The 22,534-nt window shown below is 36.8% G+C and overlaps 1 protein-coding gene across 1 annotated transcript in view; it reads right to left on the bottom strand.

Moving 5' to 3' along the window:
• LOC114669096 (V-type proton ATPase 116 kDa subunit a 2-like) overlaps window positions 1-22,534 on the bottom strand; it is a 36,724-nt gene continuing 14,190 nt past the window's right edge. The window contains exons 4-20 of the mRNA XM_028825222.2: window positions 21,454-21,591; window positions 18,710-18,807; window positions 17,217-17,343; window positions 15,811-15,893; window positions 14,385-14,478; window positions 13,669-13,881; window positions 12,851-13,001; window positions 12,125-12,264; window positions 10,988-11,145; window positions 10,493-10,580; window positions 9,927-10,045; window positions 8,772-8,985; window positions 8,513-8,632; window positions 8,041-8,163; window positions 6,573-6,690; window positions 3,546-3,717; window positions 1-1,503 (exon numbers count right to left, since the gene is read on the bottom strand). Coding sequence (XP_028681055.1) covers window positions 1,401-1,503; window positions 3,546-3,717; window positions 6,573-6,690; window positions 8,041-8,163; window positions 8,513-8,632; window positions 8,772-8,985; window positions 9,927-10,045; window positions 10,493-10,580; window positions 10,988-11,145; window positions 12,125-12,264; window positions 12,851-13,001; window positions 13,669-13,881; window positions 14,385-14,478; window positions 15,811-15,893; window positions 17,217-17,343; window positions 18,710-18,807; window positions 21,454-21,591 — 2,259 coding nt within the window. The 3' untranslated portion in view covers window positions 1-1,400. The remainder of the gene's footprint in view (window positions 1,504-3,545; window positions 3,718-6,572; window positions 6,691-8,040; window positions 8,164-8,512; window positions 8,633-8,771; window positions 8,986-9,926; window positions 10,046-10,492; window positions 10,581-10,987; window positions 11,146-12,124; window positions 12,265-12,850; window positions 13,002-13,668; window positions 13,882-14,384; window positions 14,479-15,810; window positions 15,894-17,216; window positions 17,344-18,709; window positions 18,808-21,453; window positions 21,592-22,534) is intronic.

A 22,534-nucleotide genomic window follows, 5' to 3' on the forward strand; every position in this document is an offset into this window, starting at 1 on the left:
TTTCATGGGTTTAAATAGTTTTTAATTTTGACATTGGTTTAGTTTTCATCTCTGTTTTTAAAGAGATTGTTGCAATCAAAGAACAGAACAAGTGCACTTTGTTTTGAAAAGGTGGACACCATTTACGCTGTATAAAAGGCATGTATGTTAGCTTATGGAGGATGTACAGCAGCAACACATAGGCCACCAGCTCTGAGCAAATAAAACCATCATATGGCACATTGTTTCTTTATGTGTACCACTTGTTAGCAATGAAAAAAGATTGAAAATCTCTCTCTCCTTGCCATGTACAGGCACACAACACACATCATCTTTAATTGCTGAGCTGCAAGACAGAGACTTTGTTTTTTTACCACAGCTTACCTGAAGCCAGAATCCAACAGTACAGTAATTACAGTATACCTTTCACAAGATACAGCAACATTTCACATAATTGGATCCATATAAAACCCATTAGGGTTGTAAACTTTTACCTGTATCTGAAAATTATTTTCTACAAAACCACAGCCTACTTGGTGAAATACGGTATACTCGACTGATGGTGGGGCATCCATACCATGATATCGGAATGCTTGAAATCCATCTCCCCCTCTGCTACATTCAATAAACAGTTCTTAAAAAAAATTGGAAAATTAGTGCAATTTTTGGTGGTTTAAATCTATGTGCTAAAGACGCCAGTTACATTGGTTGACTTTATTATAAAAATAAAAAATGGAAGCCATTATTTTACGCTGTGAAGCCTCAAATTCAAATGGCAGGTTTTTTTGAAAAGGAAGACAAAATGAGTGTATTCAGAAAGAGCGGGTCACACAAGTATCACTGTGGACTACAATTAAAATATTGAAATATATTAACTTATCAGGTAAAGAATAAAATGTTATAAAACCCTTTAAAATGGCAGCTGCAAAGTATGTGCTAATTACAAGTTATTTACAGAACACGTTACTCTGGGATTGTCTTCATCTAATAAAGACCGGGTCTGCTGATGTTCTAACAATCTTAGATGGGTATCTAATTAAAAAAAAAAAGAAAACATTCTAATTAGATTATGGAATTATTAAACAAATGACTTTGTATTCCTCTGTAAAAATATAGCTCTATCCCCATCCCTAAATTAAGAATAAGCCTATTCTTTTCAAAATTAATAAAAAATGGCAGCAAAAATGATCAATGATGAAAGATGGATTTCAGCAGTAGAGATTCCAGATCTCAAATATGGACAAAACCAGCTTGAATAAGGTCATCAGTGCAGCAACTTCGTTTTGTACAAAATCTGTACAGCCGTGAGGTTCAGTATAAGACAAAATGCTTGCCTCTCTTCCTCTTTTAAAACAAAAGCAGTTCAGGCAGGCCATGTCAGTTCTCAAATGTTCACATTTCAGCTGAAACTGTATGATATTTCAGTGAAGTCCATCATATTCAAAGCTGTAGGACAACAATTTAAAGGAGAAGGGAACAAATTTGACCCCAGCACCAGTGTAGAATTTGCTCTGGAACTCCACCCTGTTGAAGGCAAAAATATATATATTACATATACTGTAAACTGATGTAGTGGGAAGTTAAGCAAAATGACCCCTTTTATTGGCTAACTAGAAAGATTACAATATGTAGGACTGTCGAGGCAACTCGGGCCCTTTCTAAGATGTCTCACTTCCAGGTTTTCCGATGCTGTACCTGTCCTGGTGTCTGTATAAACATAGGGAACTCCAGTTTCTGTATGACATCTCGCCTGAAGAAAAGGCCTGAGTTGCCTCGAAAGCTTTGCATATTGTAATCTTTTAGTTAGCCAATAAAAAGTGTCATTTTGCTTAACTTTTCACTACATCCATAATGTCTAAACAACACACTAGTGCTACTGTATACTGATAAAGATTTGCTGGAATGCACTTTGTGTCCTTTACAAATAAATTATTCAGTTTGGTCTTTTATTTGTTTTGATTGGTAAATGATCAAGATCACTTCAGCTTAATCATTTTTAATTGAAATTAAATGCCCTTATCTGCTAAAACAATAAAATACACCCAACAGTTATTAAAATGAGCATTTTTCTGTTTTGGCTATATGACTGTCTTTCTTTAAGAACCAATGACTTGCCAAACTGACAAATGCATTACATTAAACTGTGACTCAAAGTGACTGCCAAGCTTTCAAAGAAAACTGCTTAGTAATATCTTAAAATAAAGTAAAACCTCTGGATTAGGACTCAGGCCATTTGCAGACAAATGTTAATAATTAAGGCAGCCTGATATATTAAATATACATTTTAACTAACATTTGATGAATATATATACAGTTGATGGTTTTGACAATCGTAAGTCCTTGTCCCACTGCAGGGAGTTCATATCCTTAACAGCTTTAAAGAGAAAATGCAATCAATCAAGCAATTAATAAATATTTTACCTCCACCATACTGTGCTTCCCCTCCGTGGCACCTGGGAAGACATTAGCACCAATTTCCCAGTGGCATTTGAGGGACTGACTTAAAAGTTGACCACAATCTCTAAATGATAGTCAACCTCAGAGAAGTGTGCCAATCTATAAAAATGTTAGATATGTGCACAGCTGCATAATCTAGCCAAAGGTACAGCTAATCAGGAAACAAAAGCACAATCAATTGTGTTGTTATGCAGACTAACAAATATTACAAACAACAGTTGCTGATTCTAACCTAAGAAAAGTGTGTAATTCTGGCAGTACAACTAAAGTATTGATGTTGCTTTAGTCCTGCAATTGTATAAAGTAAAAAGCCAAGTATGCACTACACCCCCAGCACCAAACTGTAAACGCAGATCTGCTCATTAAAAGTTTGCATGTTTGTACGCTAACCAGAGAACTAAAGAGTATCCCTGAACTAAAGAGCATGAATTACTCTGACAGGTTAGGGAAATTAAACTCCTTTTGTCAAGAGCAGAAAGAAAATGTTTTGGGATCTAATTCAGATTTTTAAACTTCTCAAAGACATCAATGAAGATAATCTAACATAAACATAAATCTATCTGCCTGTCGTCTCACTTGCTGCTACTTATCTCTGACCGCTTTCTTACCAACACTTAGTTATATGTTTACTATTACATCAAGTTAGCCAACAGTACTTATATTTATTCACGTCTTCAAAAGAGTGGCAGTGTCAGTAAAATTAACAGTAAAGTAAAGGTATACAGTGTGACTCATAAAGGCTGTTCTTCCAGCAGAGGTCTTGAGATTTTACACAGAAGCCATCAACAGAGAGCGAGATTTAATCAATGGGCTGCTTTATATACAAAAGCCATTGTAAAATATACTGAAATGCATAAATATATAACATATTGTATTATTGCACCCGTGCGTGTCTGTAAAGCTACTCCATGCCTGATAAGACGTGAAAACTTCCTGTGAAAGCAGAAAGAGAGAAATGCCAGAAGAGTAATCTGAAATGAGAGCTTCTTACAGAGCAGTAGAGATGACTGAAACACGAATGTGTACGTATTTCTTGAATTTCTGTAAGGTTGTCCAAAACTCCCACTTTGTGGTCTCGCCCAGTGTACCAGTATCTCTGAAATACTAACCAGTGCAATCGCAGTGCATGAAGGAAAGCAGAAAGTCCTTCCATAATAAGGAGAATCACCACAGTTAGTACAGCAAAAATTCCAAATACTGGAATTAGTAATACAATTCCGAAGCTGGTGTCGACTTTGAGACCAATCCTCATCACCATTGCCCATAAAACTTCAGACAACTCTGTAAGCAAAGAAAGAGGCAGTATAATTTAAAGATACGAGTTGCTTCAACTTAATTAATTATTCTAAAAGACACATATGCTTATTTATCTTGAAACTACAGCACATGCTGCTCTGTTCTTATCAGGTGTTTTTATACCTCTGACATTTACTCATCTTTTTCCTTGTACCTAAGACTGATTAATATTTTAGTGTCTACAGATCTGTTTACCCATCAACACACATTATCACATCATCATGTTTTAAAGGTCATGGGCTGAGTTCCACACTGAAAGGTCTCAACCTGTATATTCTGACACTGCAAATATATAATGAACTAATTATTCAACAGAAATGTATATGAAAATAATACTTAATTCACCTAGCCAGTATTTACATTCAAACATATGAAAGAATGCATATTGTGTAACATTTTTAATATACAAATCAATTTACATCAAACACTCTTATTGTTTGGGGTAGGCAGTATTGTTCCAGGCAGACACAGCACAAAGCACCTTACCAGCGTTATGGTGGCTAACATCGTTCTGACAGAGTAATCAGTGTCTGGTTCTGGGGCTCCTATTTTTCATGGTTGAATTCTTATTTAGACTTTTTGTCCAGTAATAACTGTCATTTATTTTGTTGCATCAGTAGCAGAAAGCAGTTGCTATTATTGGTCATATGTGGACACACTTTTACCATTTAATGAAAAGGCAACTTTCAATTGAAGAATTTTTTTTTAACTTTTTTTAAGCTAGCATTAGAATTAGTCCCCTCTAACCAGGTGACCTATTAGATTGTGAAGTAAGAAGTCCATGAAGCTAAATGTGCATGTAGGCAACCTTGCAAATACATTTCCATTCTAAAACATACACACATATACAAACACATACATATTTTTTAGCATCAGAGTATCAGTTATGTAATATTTTGTTTTTGTCAGTAATTACCTTTCTGTTCCTCTCTCTTATTACTGTCACATCATATAGTGACTTTTTATAACTGTCTTTTAAATAGTCCCTCTCCTATTACCCCCCTCACTTTATACTTCATCCATTTATGTTACATACTGTAGTTCATTTTCTACTGATCCATCAATCCTCTCTCTCTAGGTTATATTCAGGTTAAATCCTGTATACCGAATACCGAAGTAACAACATTTTTCAGAATAACGAATACTTTTTGTGGGCCCAGAGAAACATTCATAGAACATGAAGTTTAATAAATCTCAGCATAACTAATGTTTTTTCAGCCAAAAATAGCCACTGAAGAGAATAATGCAATGCAAAATATACATAATGCCGCTCCTACACTTTCTGCACAGAGTCTCAGGAATGCTGCAACATGTTGTGTTAAAGAGAGAGATGGCCTGTTGCGAAATCTCGGAAAGTCTAGGTGTAGGTGCAACATCATACACAGAGCCGAATTCTAAGTCAGTGCTCCACTGAATGCCCATGTGGGTTGTTGTGTGTGAATACTGCACTGTTTGAGTTTCATAGAACTTCTCATAGTTTTCTTTGAGATGAACAAAAAAGTGAGAAATGCTGCCAGTTTACACTGAAAGAAAAATTAACAATCTTGGAAAAATGAAGAAAAATGACATGGCAAAAGCATTTTGGAATCGCGCCTTCATCTTCATCTAATGACTCGTTTTCATCCTGTATTTTCATACCTGTACTTAAGTTAAAAAAAGTTACATCTAACGTCACATTTTCATTCTCTATTTTCATAACTGCATTTCTATTAAAAAAAAAGTTAAATCTGAAGTCTCATTTTCATTCCAGTAGTTCTATCATTTTCAAATAAAATATTTTTTGCAGTTTAAGAAGCACTGTTTTTTTATACAGGTATTGCCAAGATTGGGTCACAGAGTTGCACAAGAACACAGGAAGATGAGTCCAGCTACTTCATTACTGTAGAGAGAAGGCAGGTATAGTCTCAAGACTTCATTCAGAACAGGTGCTGTTAGGAGCCGCAGCACAGGCGATCGTCCTGTTTTAGCTCCCATCTTCAGATTAGAAGTACACTAGCGGCTCAGAATCACCACTGTGACAGACACAGTCAAGAGAGTGTGCGGAAGAGCAGATCAAAGTCTGGTGTTAAAGTTTACCATTGCGCCGCTGACACTAGACATGGCGAATTGCTGGCAGCCCCAGGAACAATGCTATAGGTATTTTCCCTATATTAATTATAATGAAATGTCTGTTATAACACAATATTTTTATGGTCCCATGTGTTTTGTTATAATGGGAATCCACCTGTATGTGTGTGTATATATACACCCATTTTTTTAAGCATCTACTGGTGTCTATGAAAAGTGTCAATTAGATAATATATGTGTACTGATATTCTGACGAACACAGGAGTTCTTTATTTTAACCACTGGGTTAGCATTTGAGATGCTGAACACAACTACTGACTGACTGAGATTATCCTAATATGATGTCTTTCTCCTAACTTCTATAAATATTGAATAAAAATTACAATTTCCTAATAACTATGTCTTTTGGAAACCTTTTTCAAATGGAGACTATTAGGTTTCCATTTGGATTGTGCCTATTAAGTACCTTTCCAGCCAGACTTAAAATAAATAAATAAGATACAGAGACAACTATCCTGATGATATCGCAAATATGGTGATAACAATATTTTTGACTCTCGCCAACTTTTGTTAATAAGTATTATGTTTTTAATTTAAAACTTTTATTAACTTGAGCTGCAATATCCATTACAAATTCTACTAAGCTGTGTCCCACTATTTTAACATTTTAAAGCATTTTAAGCTTCAATATTTATGTATAAAAGGCACTACAAAAACAACATAATTATTAAGTGTTAACTATCTAGTGCAATAACCCAACGAATCATACTTACGAGCATGAGCAAGGCTGAGGGCCCAGAGGCGGAGGTAAGAGGCAGTATTTGAGATGCAGCCAAGGCAGTACTCGATGCTGTGAATTGCTTGGTGCATGAAAGTCTCTCCAAAATCAAACTAGATTCAAGGGAAATAATAAAAAAGTAAAGTTAAAAACAATTCTTTAAAAAATTGTGAGGAATACAAAATTATATACAGTACGTTTGTGTAATCTTTTTCAAAGTTTAAGGACACATTATAAAAAGAAGTAAGTCGATACCTTTAAGTCTAGTTCTAAACTTCTAACCGGTCTGTCCTTAAGTTTTTGAAGTACTCTATCATGGTTTATATTTCAGGTAAGCTACACACACAAGTCATGACATTAATTCAGTCTAGAAACGTCCAGGATGTTTCGCTTATCTTATGACTTTGAGGTATGAAGGCAGGGGGTGTTTCTGATCAGTGTACAGGTATGCGATTAGAACCGTCATGTGTGCTGGAATTTGCCTTTATACAGTCCTGTAACGCCTCACTGTGACTGCTGTAATTTGTGTGTCTGTTGGAAGTGGAGGTTGTTGTGCATGTTTGTTACAATATTTCTAATTTCTTGACCTTCTATAAAAATCACATTTCCAACTGAGACAAATAAAGTACATTCTATCTAAAAGGAATACAGTCACTGATTTATGACTAACCACATAATTAGTCTGAAATTGAAATCTACCTGCTGTAACTAACACATGTGCTATAAAACAACAATGCTGTGCTGCAATCTACTTGTGAAAACTACCTAAAAATAATTACATGCTGGAGTACCTGTGCTGAAAATAATGAATTTATTTTAATCTATAATACTGAAAGAAAAAACAATTGTTTATATTATAACGAATATTGGAGGACTAATCTGAGCACACAGTTTCTGTCCATGTTAATGATAAGCTGCTTTATGTTCCTCATCTGGACTTGTCACTTCAACAATCGTTGCACAGGATGTCTTCATTTCAGGGGCTTTGTGAGTTTAAGGCCAGCATGCTCAACAGTATATTACTTTCCACTAACACTTTTCACACCACATCTAAATGTTGATATTTATCTTTTGCTGTATCACACTATTTTAATTACCAAAGTGTGAAAAACAAAGACGTTATGACTCAGACTTAACAGACCTCTGTAAAGCTGCACCTATCAACCAAGATCTCAACAGGTCCGATATTTACAGGAACACGCCTGAGAGAGGGGGCACCAGGCAAGAGAGCTTCGCACACACAAGGATAGAGAAGAAAGATGATAAACATACAAGAAGGGCAAGAGATATCAAATATTTTTACATTTATTCTATTACCTATCTTTGATAGGGAACGTGTAATGTGTAGATGTATACTTTTGAAATATACAGTACAAGAAGTAATAAAAGAAGGGACATTGTTACGTTAAAAATTCAAACCATTTCAGCATCTAAGATCACAAAAAAAAAAAAAAAATACACACCTCCTCTGTTTCTGTGTCTCTGTTTATCCCATGATCACTGTGGCTTAGTCCTTCTTCCATATCATGAGATCTCAATAGTGACAGCTCTTCTTCACTTCCTCTGCGCACCAACTCATAACCACCCTGCTCAAAAAAAATTCACAGCAACTAGTCACATGTCTGTGTGGTCGGTCACCAAAGCAGTTTCTCAGGTCATCACTTGAATGAACTAACAAAATGTAGGTCTTGCAATGGTCTTCATCTTTCTTAAAGTGGTACATTTTCACATGCAATAAACAATACATACAGTATAAAATCTATCATCCCTTTATTTATTCATTCATTACGTACTTCTGGATAGCCACAGTCAAAGCCAATGACTTCAAAGCAGCAAACAACACTGGACAGGAAATTCTCTAGACAAAATATACCATTTTACATAAAATGACTACACTGAATGTAGACAGAGACAGCACACTGCTCATTCACTTACTCTGTATGCTCCAAATCCTTTGCCTCCATTGTGCATCCAGTACAAGTACAGAGGCTTGCCCAGAAACAAAGCAGGGACAGATGAGAAGGCGACCACCTTCAGGAACACCTGCAGTCCTATCTACAATCAAAAGCACAAGTATAATGTAAATTATTTTAGCTTTTAGTGATAAAATAACTAATTAAATATGAACATTTTGCTAGATAAATATACACATTTAGTTATTTTATTAACTACTTGAACCAAACAGTTTACATACCTGACCAGGGTACAAAGTCTCAACACCATCCCCTCCATTGACAAGGAACATGTTGATGAAATTAATAAGGATGCTTGGAGCGTGCCTGGAGTTTTCAGCTGAAAATGCCAGCCATTTATATATGATCATAAACACAAGGTACCCAAAAAGGCAGAGCATGAAGAGGAGCTCAGGGAGAAATACCAGGTAGATGTTATACTTCTTTCTGAAATGCCTGAATCAAAATACAACAAATTACAAACACAAGTTGTGTGCACAATTAACTCAACTCAGCATACACAGCTACACGTTAATCTAGGAAAGGTACGTAAAAACAAAATACATTTTCACAAAAACAGGCTTAAAAACTCTTTGGAAATTAGGGTTAGGGTTAGGGTTAACCCTAATTTTTTAGCTATTTAACTGATGCCCTGATACTACTTTGCTTGTTATGCTTTTCCTTGAAAGAAACACATGCATTGTATGTGCAGCAAGAATGCAAATGCAAACCCCACGTAAATCAAGGAAAGTGTGGTGGTAGGAAACGCACCAGACGTCTATGCCATTTTTTTGACTGATAAGACTAAAGGGTGCCTATTAGGTGCTTTCCGTCAAGAAGGGTGCAGCTGGGCAGATTTCCTGGGGCTAAACTTAACACTAAGGAGGTTAATACGATGTATTTAATATACAGTCATGGGATACAATCTTTATATAGTCTCACTTTGTTATTCGGGCACAAGGGTTGATTTTCCATTCCATTACTGGATGGGACATAAACACACAAGTACACTGTAAAAGCCCTCGATTATTTATACATGGGGGGGGGGTAAAAACTTTAAAATTATGCATGTGAGTTTTTTATCATGATTATATTTTTTTTGGCAATTTTGCAAATATTATTTAATACAGTTGTTCTGCAAAAAATTGTTCACAATAGTATTCATCATACTTATCTATGGAAGATTGTGGGTTCGCTTCCCGGTTCCTCCCTGTGTGGATAGCGCTTTGAGTACTGAGAAAAGCGCTATATAAATGTAATGATTTATTATTATTATCAATAGCTAAAATGGGACTTATAAATATATAATATAAATTCCATCATTGTGAAAGATACACATTTCAAAAGAACACACAAAAATTATTAAACGGTCATTTTATTTATTGAGCCAGACTCACAAATGATTGAAGAGTCCCAGAATGACTCCAAATGTCATGTGAACAACACCCAGGACGATTGACATTTTCATTTTGTAAGAGTTCAGAAAACTAAGCTTGTTATTTGCCATGTTCCAGATCTAATATGCAAAACAAAAAAAGTGAAACACTTTTGTCAATTTGTAAAGAAAACACCATCCACTACAATCAAAAACCTTTCACCTAATGCATGTGAGATAAGAAATTTGAAAAAATGAGAGAAGCACATTCAATCCATTTGCTGCCTGTCTATTTAACTATTAGCTAAGTTATCCACATATCTCATCCAGATTTTTCGCTTGTCCAAGGCCTGAACCTGAGACATCTCACACCCAAACCGAGAATCATATCCTTCAAGCACCTCCAATAGAGGTTTTAGGTGGGATATTAGTGGGTATTAGTTCAGCACTGCCAAAAAGCCTTTAAATAAGATAAGATATTTATTATGTTTTAGACACTAACTTACCCTTCTTTTAAAATCATTTCATTTAAAAAGTCCGTTCTATACATATATGTATTTGCTATACAGAGAGGAAAAAAAATCCTACCGGATCAATGCCAAAAGGATATGGTCCATTGAAGACACCCGTGACATTAGGATCAAGGGATAAGTAGCCATTTGAAAGATCTTCAAACCTGTCCAGGAATTTTAAAATGAAGGGTCTGTGTTATAAAGGCACTGTTAAACATCTCATCTCTTTTGTATTACTTTCCACATTCTTTATATGTTATTTTAGAAGATTGTAAACAACAGGAGGTTGCAACAAGGAAGCGCTCTCTGCTGCAGACCAGCCTTACATAGGATATTTTATAAAGGAGCACCTTTTGCAATTTTATTTCTTCTTTTTATAGATCTACCAAAATCTTGATAATGGACAAATATCTGATCATATATCAGCACAGATATTACAATTTTTAATAGATAAAAATCAATTTTAATTATTAAAATGGATAAAAATCCATTTTAACTTTTATCTTAAATCATAATCTATTTCTATTTACATGTTACAATTAAAACTAGAACAAATGTTTAAAAGGATTACCTCCAATGGTTTTCTTTAAACATGGCTTTCACACTCCATCCAGAGCCAAATATATTTAAAGACTTTGAAAAGCAGTCATTGTAGATTAGGCCAGTATAAACTGAGAAGAGGCCCATCAACAGGATGATGTATCTGCCATCAAAGAAAGTATTCCAGATCTGTATGGGCACATTGGAAATAAGGCATCAGTTGGTGAGGTAAAACAGAGGTGCTCTTCAATCTAGATCACTAGCTGTGCTACCCGTCGAAAACAGGTTGACATCTAAGTAATCAACGTAGACCTCATAATTAATGTTTGCAGTGCACCATGCAATACATATGCCTCTGTTATATGCCATTTGGTATGGGTTTTGTAAAAGCAGTGTTAATGTTTGTCTTCTGTTGGAATGCCAAATGCAACACTTGTCTCTGTTATATATCATTTGGTATGGGATATGTAAAAGCAGTGTTAATGTTTGGGATGCACCTCCTTTTGAGAGAGACATAGCAACCAGACAGGCACACAGACACTTATTCTTTTATTAAGGGAGATAAAAGAATGAAATCACATAGCTTGAAATTAGTCAATAAAATGTTTCCAGCAGATTAAACTGAGAGGTAACAATGCAAAGTACACATCAGGGGTATGCAGCTCATGATAATGAATGGTATTATTCAAGGAAAAGAAGCAGAATGAAGTCTCTAAAAATAGGTGTTTCTATATTTTAGTACTTCAAAAATGCTATTAAAAGCGACTTTAGTCGTGAGGTGAAACTTCAAAATGTGTTTTACAAAGTCTAAGATATAAGACAGTGTCAGTCAAGAACCCCTTTGATTCCAAGAATGTACTTATGTTCTTCCACCCTTTCATTTGCTAAGCCACTTCTCCAGTGTGAGGTGCCCATCCTGGCAACAAGGTAGGAACCAACCTGGTGGGAGCACCAGTCATATGCAGGGCACACGCATTTAGAGTCTTCTTTTTGTCTAACAAGTACATTTTTGGAATAGGGGACGAAACTGACTGAAGCAGTGGCAGTACCCATGAAGGAATTCTTTGATTATTTTACAAACATCCCCATTAACTTGGAAGGTGCTACATGTTTGATGTAAAACACAAATGTGTGTCATGTACTAAAATGCAAAGACTGTTACAATTACCTCTCCGCCATTTTTCTTTAGTTTAGGACTATTTTCAAAGATCACCATCCAGAGAGAGAATAAGAACATTAATATTCCATGTCCAAGGTCCCCAAACATGACAGCAAAAAGGAAAGGAAATGTGATAATAGTGTACGGGGCTGCAAAAGAAACACAAAAGGAGTTTATGCTGTTTTGTTTTTTTGTACACATTTACGAGCTGTCATGTCAAAATCAATCATGCAGGTATTCACAGGTTACTAGTGTCACACAAATATCTGGTAGTGCTGCTGCTTTGCAGTAAGGAGACTGTGGAAGATTGTGGGTTCGCTTCCCGGTTCCTCCCTGTGTGGATAGCGCTTTGAGTACTGAGAAAAGCGCTATATAAATGTAATGAATTATTATAATTATTATTATTAAAATTCCCTTGGAGTAACCTGGGCACTTGTTTTAAAGCACATGAGGCTCCATGCTCATACTCTAGTGAGCACATGCCATCCAAACTGCTGCACTCTCTCCAGCTTGCACTTACACTGAAGCAGCGTTGTTTTCTTGACACATACAAGTGATGTTTACATATACTCAATCCAGTTAAAATATTTAAAAAAGAAACTTCTCTTTAGCAAGCCAAAAATGAACTGCTGTGGAAGAAGAGGGCTTTTAAAATGCACAATGGTGATGGTATGTATTATGCCCAAATAACTACTAGGGTGCTCCTTAAAAGCGGAGTTGCACGATTCTGATTACCTGGATTGACTTCTCTGTAGTTACCAACTCCATAGGCATCAACAATGTTCTGGAATCCTGAGGTGAACTTGTTTGTGCGGATGAGAGTGGGGGGCGTCTCTGTGGTTGGGATTCGATTCACAAAGGATGGGACAGTTGCTGAGCTTTTTCTCTAGTAGATTAAACAAACAAACAAAAAAAAAGAGAAAAGAAATATATTTGTAGACACCCAGAATAATAAAAAGGATATGCAGTGCTTTACATTATTGATAAGTGTAAGCCAAATGTGGGTTTTGGGGTTTATAACAAATACAATTTTGATCTCATCATTATTTTCCTGTACTACTAAACTGAAACAATTCAGACACTCCACTGACCAAAAAACACTTCTGCGTCTTATCCATCTGTTTTCTTTTTTTAATTTCCAATTGAAAAAAATGACTTGCCCACTCTGATGTTTTAAAAACAAGAAAATTAAAACATGCACTTAAAAAAATTCTAGATTACATCTCCAATATTTTATTAGTTTACTCACAGGCAATTTTTCCATACTTAATACACAAGACAAAGAATTGTAACTAAACAGTTACAGCTGCTTTTTGACACTCACAGACTTCACGGCAGCCTGATGTACAGTGAATTACATCAAGGCAGCCAACTTTGTCTCTGTACCTTCACAATTTCTGGAAACTCTGGTTACTATGAAAGCAGCCCAGGAAGGCAGCCTTAGTGAAACCAACATTACAAATGTGAAGTTCCCTTTGGGATTAATAAAGTATCTATCTACCTATCTAATCTATCATTAGTACTACCCCAAAAAAAAAAAAAAACCCACTTACTGATCCTTCTTCAAGTGCTCGGCGTAAAGATGCGAGGTCATTCACTGGGCACCAGACCTCTGCAATGAGACACTTATTAGTGACATCAAAGCTGCAGTAGTTCAGGATGTGATAGATAGCCTTCATCTTTTTAATCTGGATCACCCAGGTGTAAATGGACTCTGAGGCCTTACATAAGACTTGTTTCAGATAATCTTCAGTCCTGTTTAAAACCTTTCAGGAAACAAACAAACAAACAAACTGAATTCAAATCCACAGAGATACACCGCCTCTGTTCACATGTTTTGATAACACATTGGCGATACACTGGCTAGGTTATAATGACCAAAGTCCTTACATTTTCTAAATTTCTACAGCTAACTTTTGTTTCTTTTTCTTTTAAATATTCTGTTGAATTCTGCAGTCACCCCTGATAAGCTACAGCATGTTCAGGGCTTGGACTTGACGTTTTAGAATAGGATCAAAGCTGAAATCATCCTGGCAGGGGGAGCAGTTCATAAGGCAATGTGAACTGTAAACTTCAAAACTGTCAGATCAGTTCCCACCGGTTTCAACAGGTCATCACAATCAAGTTGTCTCAACGTCAAGCACCTCAGTTTGGTGATCAGCAGAGAAAAGTAGGTAAATCAAGTCTGCTTGTTAATGCCTGTGTAACAGAATCTGCTCATTCTACTGTGCCATCTCAACAAACAACTCGTCTTTTAGTGAACACGTACAGTGTGTAGATCCTGAATACGAGTCTTCAGCCCTTCAACGACTTCTTTCCTCTCATCACTGTTGCTGGGATATGGATAGATGTGGCAGTGATAACTAAGAAAGAAATGACAGAGTAAAGTCACATGACTGCAACAAAGACTGTCCTGTAGAGTTTATGCCAGGCCTAACCTAAGTTCACCCTGGGGTTTTTACAATTTCAGTTCATTTTACAACGTATAAACACCACAAGTCAAAAACAGCCCAATACATTTTCATTTTGTGGAGGTGATTCTAATTTACAAGAATGCATCACTTATATCTGGCCCTGTTTCATATTCAGGTGCCCTAGTGCCTAATACACATGTCACAAAAATCTTTATGGTGGAAAGCCACAGATCCCTAGCATGATGTGCAGCAGCAGGAAGACTGAATGTTGTATCCTACTGTGATATTCAGAAATATATATAAATATATATAAAAAGGTGCACACTGTCACCGTGGGACTTCCCAGTACGTTACCAAGCTTTATGTATTTAGCGTTGCTGGCGAGTCACCATGCTGTTAACTCCACCATAACAGATTAGCCCCTGTCACAATACAGCCTTTTTAATTCACCATATGGCAAACATTCTTTATCACATCATGAATGAAGTACATAATTTTCATCAGTCTCAGTTCCTCCCCAGCCATTATGTCTACTGTGAATGTGTCATCTGTATGGATCCCTGGTACAGGAGAAATCCACCGCTGCGCTCACTTTACACCACAAAGGCTTCTTAGTATCAAACACAGCATAGCAAATTTAGAAATGACTTAATCACGGATATCCAGTCCAGGTCTTGACATGATTACTATGCCTTATACGTCTTTTAAACTGTTTAAAACTTCCAAATCTTTCAATTTGATTTTATATATGTATACTTAATGCTGTAATACTGCATTCCATTTGAAGTGGGAAGTCGGAATTTCCAAGTTGTTCCTAGTCAGAATTTTCAACTGGAATGTCCCCTTTAAGTGTGATTTCCAACTCAGAAACTCAGGGCTGGTCTGACAAGTCCGAGTTTGTCTGACTTCAGAACATGATGTCAATCCAAGCTGTAAACTTTAGTGAATGGTGTAGTATTTACTGTTTATCAGTATTCATTAAATCAGTTGCACGCACAGTACTGTCCAGTTTCTAGCTGTGGAGATGCTGCTACAGTGCTTGGATGTGCAGAAAACTGTGTAATGCACTGTTATCAATTGCTGTTTATTCTGATGGCGCAAGCACAACAAAGTTTTTCCAGGAGGCGTTTTCTGAATGTTTTACTGGAATGTAGTCAACTCAAGTGTGTTGACATTCCCAGCTCTGCCATCCACCTCACATGGTTAATGGAATGCAGCATTAGTCCAGAGTTGGATTTTAAAAAAATTCAAAGAACTGAATGCATCAAAAAAGCATCTTACCAATCGCATATCTTCTTCACCTTCTGTCCGATTTGTTCACCCCAATAAGAAACTAAAAACACAACACTCTTTGTAATTTCCCCCTTGAAACAAAACAAGGGAAAATAATGTTAAAAATACAACATACAACAATATATATCAACACTTCTGTCCTGAAATTATGGTGAACATTAATTTCTTAATCCTACCTATAATAGACAGATAGATTTTATTTTTTTTAAACTTAAACTTTATTCAGTCAAATAACAAGATAAATATTAAACTTCAGTGTATTCACTTGATCTACAAATATGTATTATAAAGCACACTCCACTCCTAACAATATAAACATATACTGTATATACATACATATAGATGATAAACTTTTTCCCATTCCTCAAATGAATTCCATGAACCACAGTCAAACGCTAAGCAGACATCACTGGATGTTTCAAAGAGATTTGAACCCACAACCCAAACAACACCAGTACACAAAGAATTAAGCGAGCAGGTATCCTACTGTGGGTCCAAGCGCTGTGTAGCACAAACGCTAGTCAAAATACAAAGAAAAAATAATTCCAGTTTGCAGTTATGTATTTTTGCTCTGATGTCATCAAGTCATCAATTCGGGATGGTATGAACATGGCACATTTAAAACTCTGTAACAGTAACACTACATGAAGGTTCAAAACTGATGGTGCTAAACTAAACTAAATGACATATTCCCTTCTCCACACAGTGCCCAAGTGTAAAGTATATCAATTTTTAAATTCAGGAATATAATAATATACTGTTGAATTACAAATCTTATCAACTTCCCCTAAGTTTACATTCCAGAATGACTAAGTGTAAAGAATAAGAATAAGAAGTGCCACATGGAGATTTTGCTATTCTGTTGCAACTATAGCCCACTGTTTTGAATTATAAAGACCCCGAGGTCCACACACAAAATAGAAAAAAAAAACTGAACAAATTGACTGCAAAGTGTGTGTATCTCTCACCTACAAGCGTTTGTCTAGAAAAGGAAAAGAAAACAATATTAGAGCTGAGAAAAGTACCTGAAAATGGGCACACTTTCGGGGCAGCGTGCTACTGTTATAATGTACTAATGAGAAGATCGTTCCTGCCCCAAACTATGCGACTCTTCAGTTCCACCCGGGGGGATAAACGTTAACATTATTCAAAGTTATTGTCTGTTTTTACCTGCATTTTTATTACTCTTTAATTTAACATTGTTTTTTGTATCAGTATGCTGCTGCTGGAGTATGTGAATTTCCCCTTGGGATTAATAAACTATCTATCTATCTATCTATCTATCTATCTATCTAATGGTATACAAAAAAAACTTTGTGACAAACTAATACAATTAACTGGACTGCCTCGGATTCCACATGAAAATAAATCAAGAATGAAATGTCAGCACTTACTGTGTCATAGTCTTGAATGTACTCGTCAATCTCCGAATAACTGAGGATGGTGTAGCCTTTGCACACTCTCCACAGCATTTTTTCAAAAGCTTCAATTTTTACTCTGTGGATTAAGCCGGACACAAACCTGCAAGTAAAAAAATGATATAATAGTAAAACCAATTCTCTTAAGATTAGGTATGACAATGCTGTAGGACCTATTGGGCATTGTCCATTCTGGTAGGCTTTAGTAGCACACAAGGCCTGTTAAAACAGCAATGCAGAAATCCAGTTGCACCAAACCTCCACCTACATTTCAGTAAGTGAGTGAATTGCATTTCATACCAGTCTCAGTCCTGGACTTCATCTTATAACAAAGGTGTAAATCAGAGTTGAACTGACATCTCTGAAGACTCTTTTGAGACCAGAAGGCACCAAGTGAACACCCAGGTGCGAACAAACAGCTATAATTTAATGAGTAACTACTGTGATGGACAAAAGAACATGCCAATGAGCAGGCACTGGAAGTGACTTTAAACCAATCACCCAAGGTCTCTCCTTGCTTAAAAAACTAGCTAAACTCTCTCTGTGGGGGGAAAAAAAAAAGCTATGGGCACTCTCTAAAATGACTATCTTGCGGTCTCTGAAATCTGAAAGCTGATGAGCTGCTCCCTCTTTGGGGAGCAGAAAGCTGACCATCTCTAAGATGACCATCTCTTCTCTTTGTGGACCTGAAAGCAGATATCTTTTTGGCCAAGCCAAGCTCTGTGGCACAAACTGAGCTCAGTCTGAGAAGCAGCCATTACTTCAAGAGAGGAATTACCGCATCTACACTCTTGTGCCTAAAAAAGAGTAATGCTTTTCCCTGTGAAGTTGCAGATGACATAGCAAAGTGCCTGAACGAGAAAAAGACAGCACACTACAAACCAAGGACCACGTCACAAAGAGAAAGAATACACTCCAGCGCAAGAGAAATCCTCCACTAGAACCTGGACCAACAGCAACAACTCCATACAACATCGTACATCATCCTTAAGATTTGGTATGATAAAACTGCTTATCTGTGCAAAGACAAAATCGAACACTAACAGTTGCCCTGTTCTGTGTTTTGCATCCTGTCCTATTTGTCAATATATATACATACATATACACAGCTGTCATACTTGTATAAACCTAATCCATTCATAATTTCTATCATCCTTATTAAATTGGTTTATCCTGTTTCTTACAGGGAAAGGCAAGGAAAATAAAGCAGAAGCCTTACCAAATTAACTAATTAAGAGCACTGTCAAAGGCAAAACTAATAATTAATCAAGACAAATCTCTCTTCTTTTTCCTAAACTGCCTAACTTCTGTCTGTTCTTTTTATAGTTACACAACAGTCAGAAACATCTTTAATAATAAAAAAAAGCACTGTACTAATTGCAAAGGCTGGTTTTTTTACTGAAAGATTGGAAATTAGATGAGATAAATGCTTAACATAATTCGGAGAACTCCAACATTGACATACGCACCCTAGTTTGGCTCCCATCCTCTGCATATTTGAATAGTCCACCAAGTAGTCCTTCTCCAGAGAGGGAAATTCTTCATACTGAAGGTGCGATGGCTCTTGCTATATTAAAAAAAATTATACAGTGGAACCTCGGGTCACGACCATAATTCATTCCAAAACTCTGGTAGTAACCCGATTTGGTCGTGACCCGAAGTAATTTCCCCCACAGGATTGTATGTAAATACAATTAATCCGTTCCAGACCGTACAAACTGTATGTGAATATATTTTTGAAAGATTTTTAAGCACAAAAATAGTTAATCATACCATAGAATGCACAGCGTAATAGTAAACTAAATGTAAAAACATTGAATAACACTGAGAAAACCTTGAACAGAGAAAAGTAACATTGCAAGAATTCACACTACAGCCTTAGCAACTGCTCGCTGTAAACACTTTTTTTTTTAATGAGTTTTAAGCACAGGAAAAAACATGAATATTTGAAAAATCCGTAATTTAATAAACAACCAAGATAAGTAACATTGCAACAATGCACACTACGAACTGATCGCTGTAAACAGAAGTGAAGTTGAGGTTAAAATCTAATAGAAAAAAGTCTTCATCAAATACGAGGTTAAAACAATGCTGGAATCTGTCTCTTTAAAAACAAGCTCGGTGCATTCTTTAACTGCCTTCTCGGCCTTATACGGCCAGCCCTCTCTCGCTCGCTCGCTGCACAGGGTCACGGGGGTCTGCTGGAGTCAATCTCAGCCAACACAGGGCGCAAGGCAGGAAACAAACCCCGGACAGGGCGCCAGACCACTGCAGGGTACACACACACACACACACACACCCACTCACTCACCAAGCACACACTAGGGACAATTTCGGATCGCCAATGCACCTAACCTGCATGTCTTTGGCCTGTGGGAGGAAACCGGAGCACCCGGAGGAAACCCACGCAGACACGGGGAGAACATGCAAACTCCACGCAGGGAGGACTCGGGAAGTGAACCCAGGTCTCCTAACTGCGAGGCAGAAGCGCTACCACTGCGCCACCGTGCTGCCCTATATATGTTATTATAATAATATATTAATGACAGAAAATATGAATAAACACAGCCACATTCAAACAGCTGTAACCAATCACTAAGAGCCAAGTCACAATATAATTGAGCTCTCTGGAGTCTGATCTACTATAAACAGAAGTTATGATTTCACAAGTGCAAGCACAATTAATGGCAAGCTGAGCTATACCGGAACAATAGGCCATTATCAATATAGTATAATGTATGTGGTTAAATTGGGTGCGTGGGAATGGTTGTGGAGAGATGAGGACTGCTGCCCTTAGGATGTATGTTTGTATTACAGCTCTATTTGAATGAGCCTCTCCATATCAAATTTCATACAAATGATGTTGTTAACAACAGAAACCAGGTGTGAATCTGCACAGACTCAGGGCTGGTATTACCTAACAGCCATTATAAACATCAGGAAGTCAACCTTTATGGGTCAAAAATAATGAATTAATGACGGACGTAGAGGTATACAAAATGTGATGTTGCTCATCTCCCAGGGGTTTTACAGGGCTAAGCCCAGCACTACAAAGAAAATCCTAAGTTGAACTAGAAGTGCTTTAGGGCTACGGCTTAAAAGAACCACCCTATCACCAGTCGGATAGGCCTGGAATTTGGAAAGGAGCAGTGGCAAAGACTTGCTTGACATTTAAGGAAGAAATGACTGGTTGTGGGAGGTCATAAAAGATATGTTTAACAAAACCAAGACTTCTGTATTTATAAGATCAGTAATTCAAGTAAGCAGGTAGTGAAATGAAGAGTTCACAAAAAAATGGTGTAAGTTATCCATACAGAAGTCAAATTAAACTGTATAAGGTACATCCCAAGGACAATGGCTCTTTACAAGTCAGGACAGGATATACCAGTAATGACTGCCAGGAAAAATAGGGACATATAACCTATGGCTAAAATGTCAGTGGACTGAGATGAATGGAGACTTTACTTTGATACTCATTCTCAAATCCTCTCTTCTATTTATCAGTAAAAATCTACTGCCAACAATGCAGACTGGACCAGACGCAAACTGATACAACTGCAGAGTTTCAGTGCCATGGCCGGCCTCTCAATGCACTTTACTATGATGGCTAAGTGCAACAGGTTGGTACTCATTTAGTTGTTTAAGCACAGATTACACTGCTGATCAACTTAAAATTCCAAAAGCAACTACATCCTTAGCCAAAGACATTTTAAAGATACAAGGCAGCAGTTGGGAACTTGCTCAGAACATGTAACTGTTCGTGCTGTCAGGCCTAGCAATACGACAGGGGTTTACTGTCAAAGGCGTCCTCTCATTATCTGCACACAGTGAGAACACAAGATGGCTTTGGGGCCAGTACCTTTGTACTTTGAGTGAAAGTGAGCATAAAGAAGATTAACCTCATCTGGAACAGAGGCAACTGTGGGAAACACAGAGTTTATTTTATAGTCCACAGTGAGCGTTAACATTGATTAGCATGTGCAAGTTAACAATTTCACTCTACTCTGTACACGTGACAATAATGACCCTACAAATTGTCTGTTTAATTAGTCATATGGTAAGTCAGATGAATCACAGCTACTCTTGAGTTACTGGCTTTTTAAAAAGCTGTGTATGATTATTAAAACTGGAAATTGGTAATTTCCTCTGAACTGCCATGCCCAGGCACTTCTATTCGCGGACCCTCAAGCGATTAGCTTTTGCAGACTTTTACCTCAGCAGTCCTCTGGATGAAGTTCTTCGTGATTCTAAGCATGTGAGTGTACTCTGTCAGCTCCAACAGGTTCTTCTGCAGTTTCTCCTTGTTCTTGGTTACCTCTTTTATCTCAACTTCAAGCTTTTGTAGTTGCTCCTAAAATGTGAGCATAAACAAACAACTCTTTGTCTTTTTGTGCTGAGTTCAGACATTTTCTTTTTTTTTGGACAAAACTAAATGCATTCCTTTTTAAAGAAGAGCACAAAGCCCACTGTGTAGATAATTGTCAGTATTGCTATGAACAGAATGGACAGGGATGTGTCAGATGCCCCTAAAGATCACCATCTTCATCCATTCAAACATTCTCAGGCCAAGGCACATTTTAAGTTACATTTAGAAAAGACCCATAAAGCTGTAAATACTGGCTCTCTTGGCAAAAGTGAAATCAAAATATGAGGAGTTCAAACATCTGCTGTTTTTTCTTAGACATGTGACATAAACATTATTTTCTCTACTAATACTTAATGCTGAGTGACTCCAAACCGGCCTCGTTTGTGTGTCTTGTGATAGACTGGCATCTCACTGCCTTGCAGTCATCCCTGCACCCAAGGAAAAGCAGATGACCAGTAGTTGGTTACTGATAAATCAATGGATGATGTCTACTTTGAATTATAAATGCAAAATTTAACATAAAACCTTCTAAAACTGCTCCCTCCCTTGATTTACATTTGCAGCATGTGTTTGTCTTTTTATATACTAAATAAATTAATAGTAGTAAACAGCGTTAAGAATGTGTTCGTGTCACATCATACCACTATAAGAAGTTCTCAGACACCCTAATAATCCACTTCCACAGACACAGAAGCACCAGAGAAAGGGAAATTTCAGTGAGAGCTTAGAAGGAAACTCCATTCTTTGAAGAAAAGGTAAGCAGTTTGTTTCAAAATTTATTTCACATAACAGTTGGCACAGGTAATATAAACAGCACTGGTGTACTATACTTGGAAAATGTCTCCCTTTTCTTTGCCATCACAACCATTGTGCTATAATAATAATAATAATTCTTTGCATTTATATAGCGCTTTTCTCACTACTCGAA

Source organism: Erpetoichthys calabaricus, chromosome 18, assembly GCF_900747795.2.
Source record: "Erpetoichthys calabaricus chromosome 18, fErpCal1.3, whole genome shotgun sequence".
In the NCBI taxonomy this organism is placed as follows: domain Eukaryota; kingdom Metazoa; phylum Chordata; class Cladistia; order Polypteriformes; family Polypteridae; genus Erpetoichthys; species Erpetoichthys calabaricus.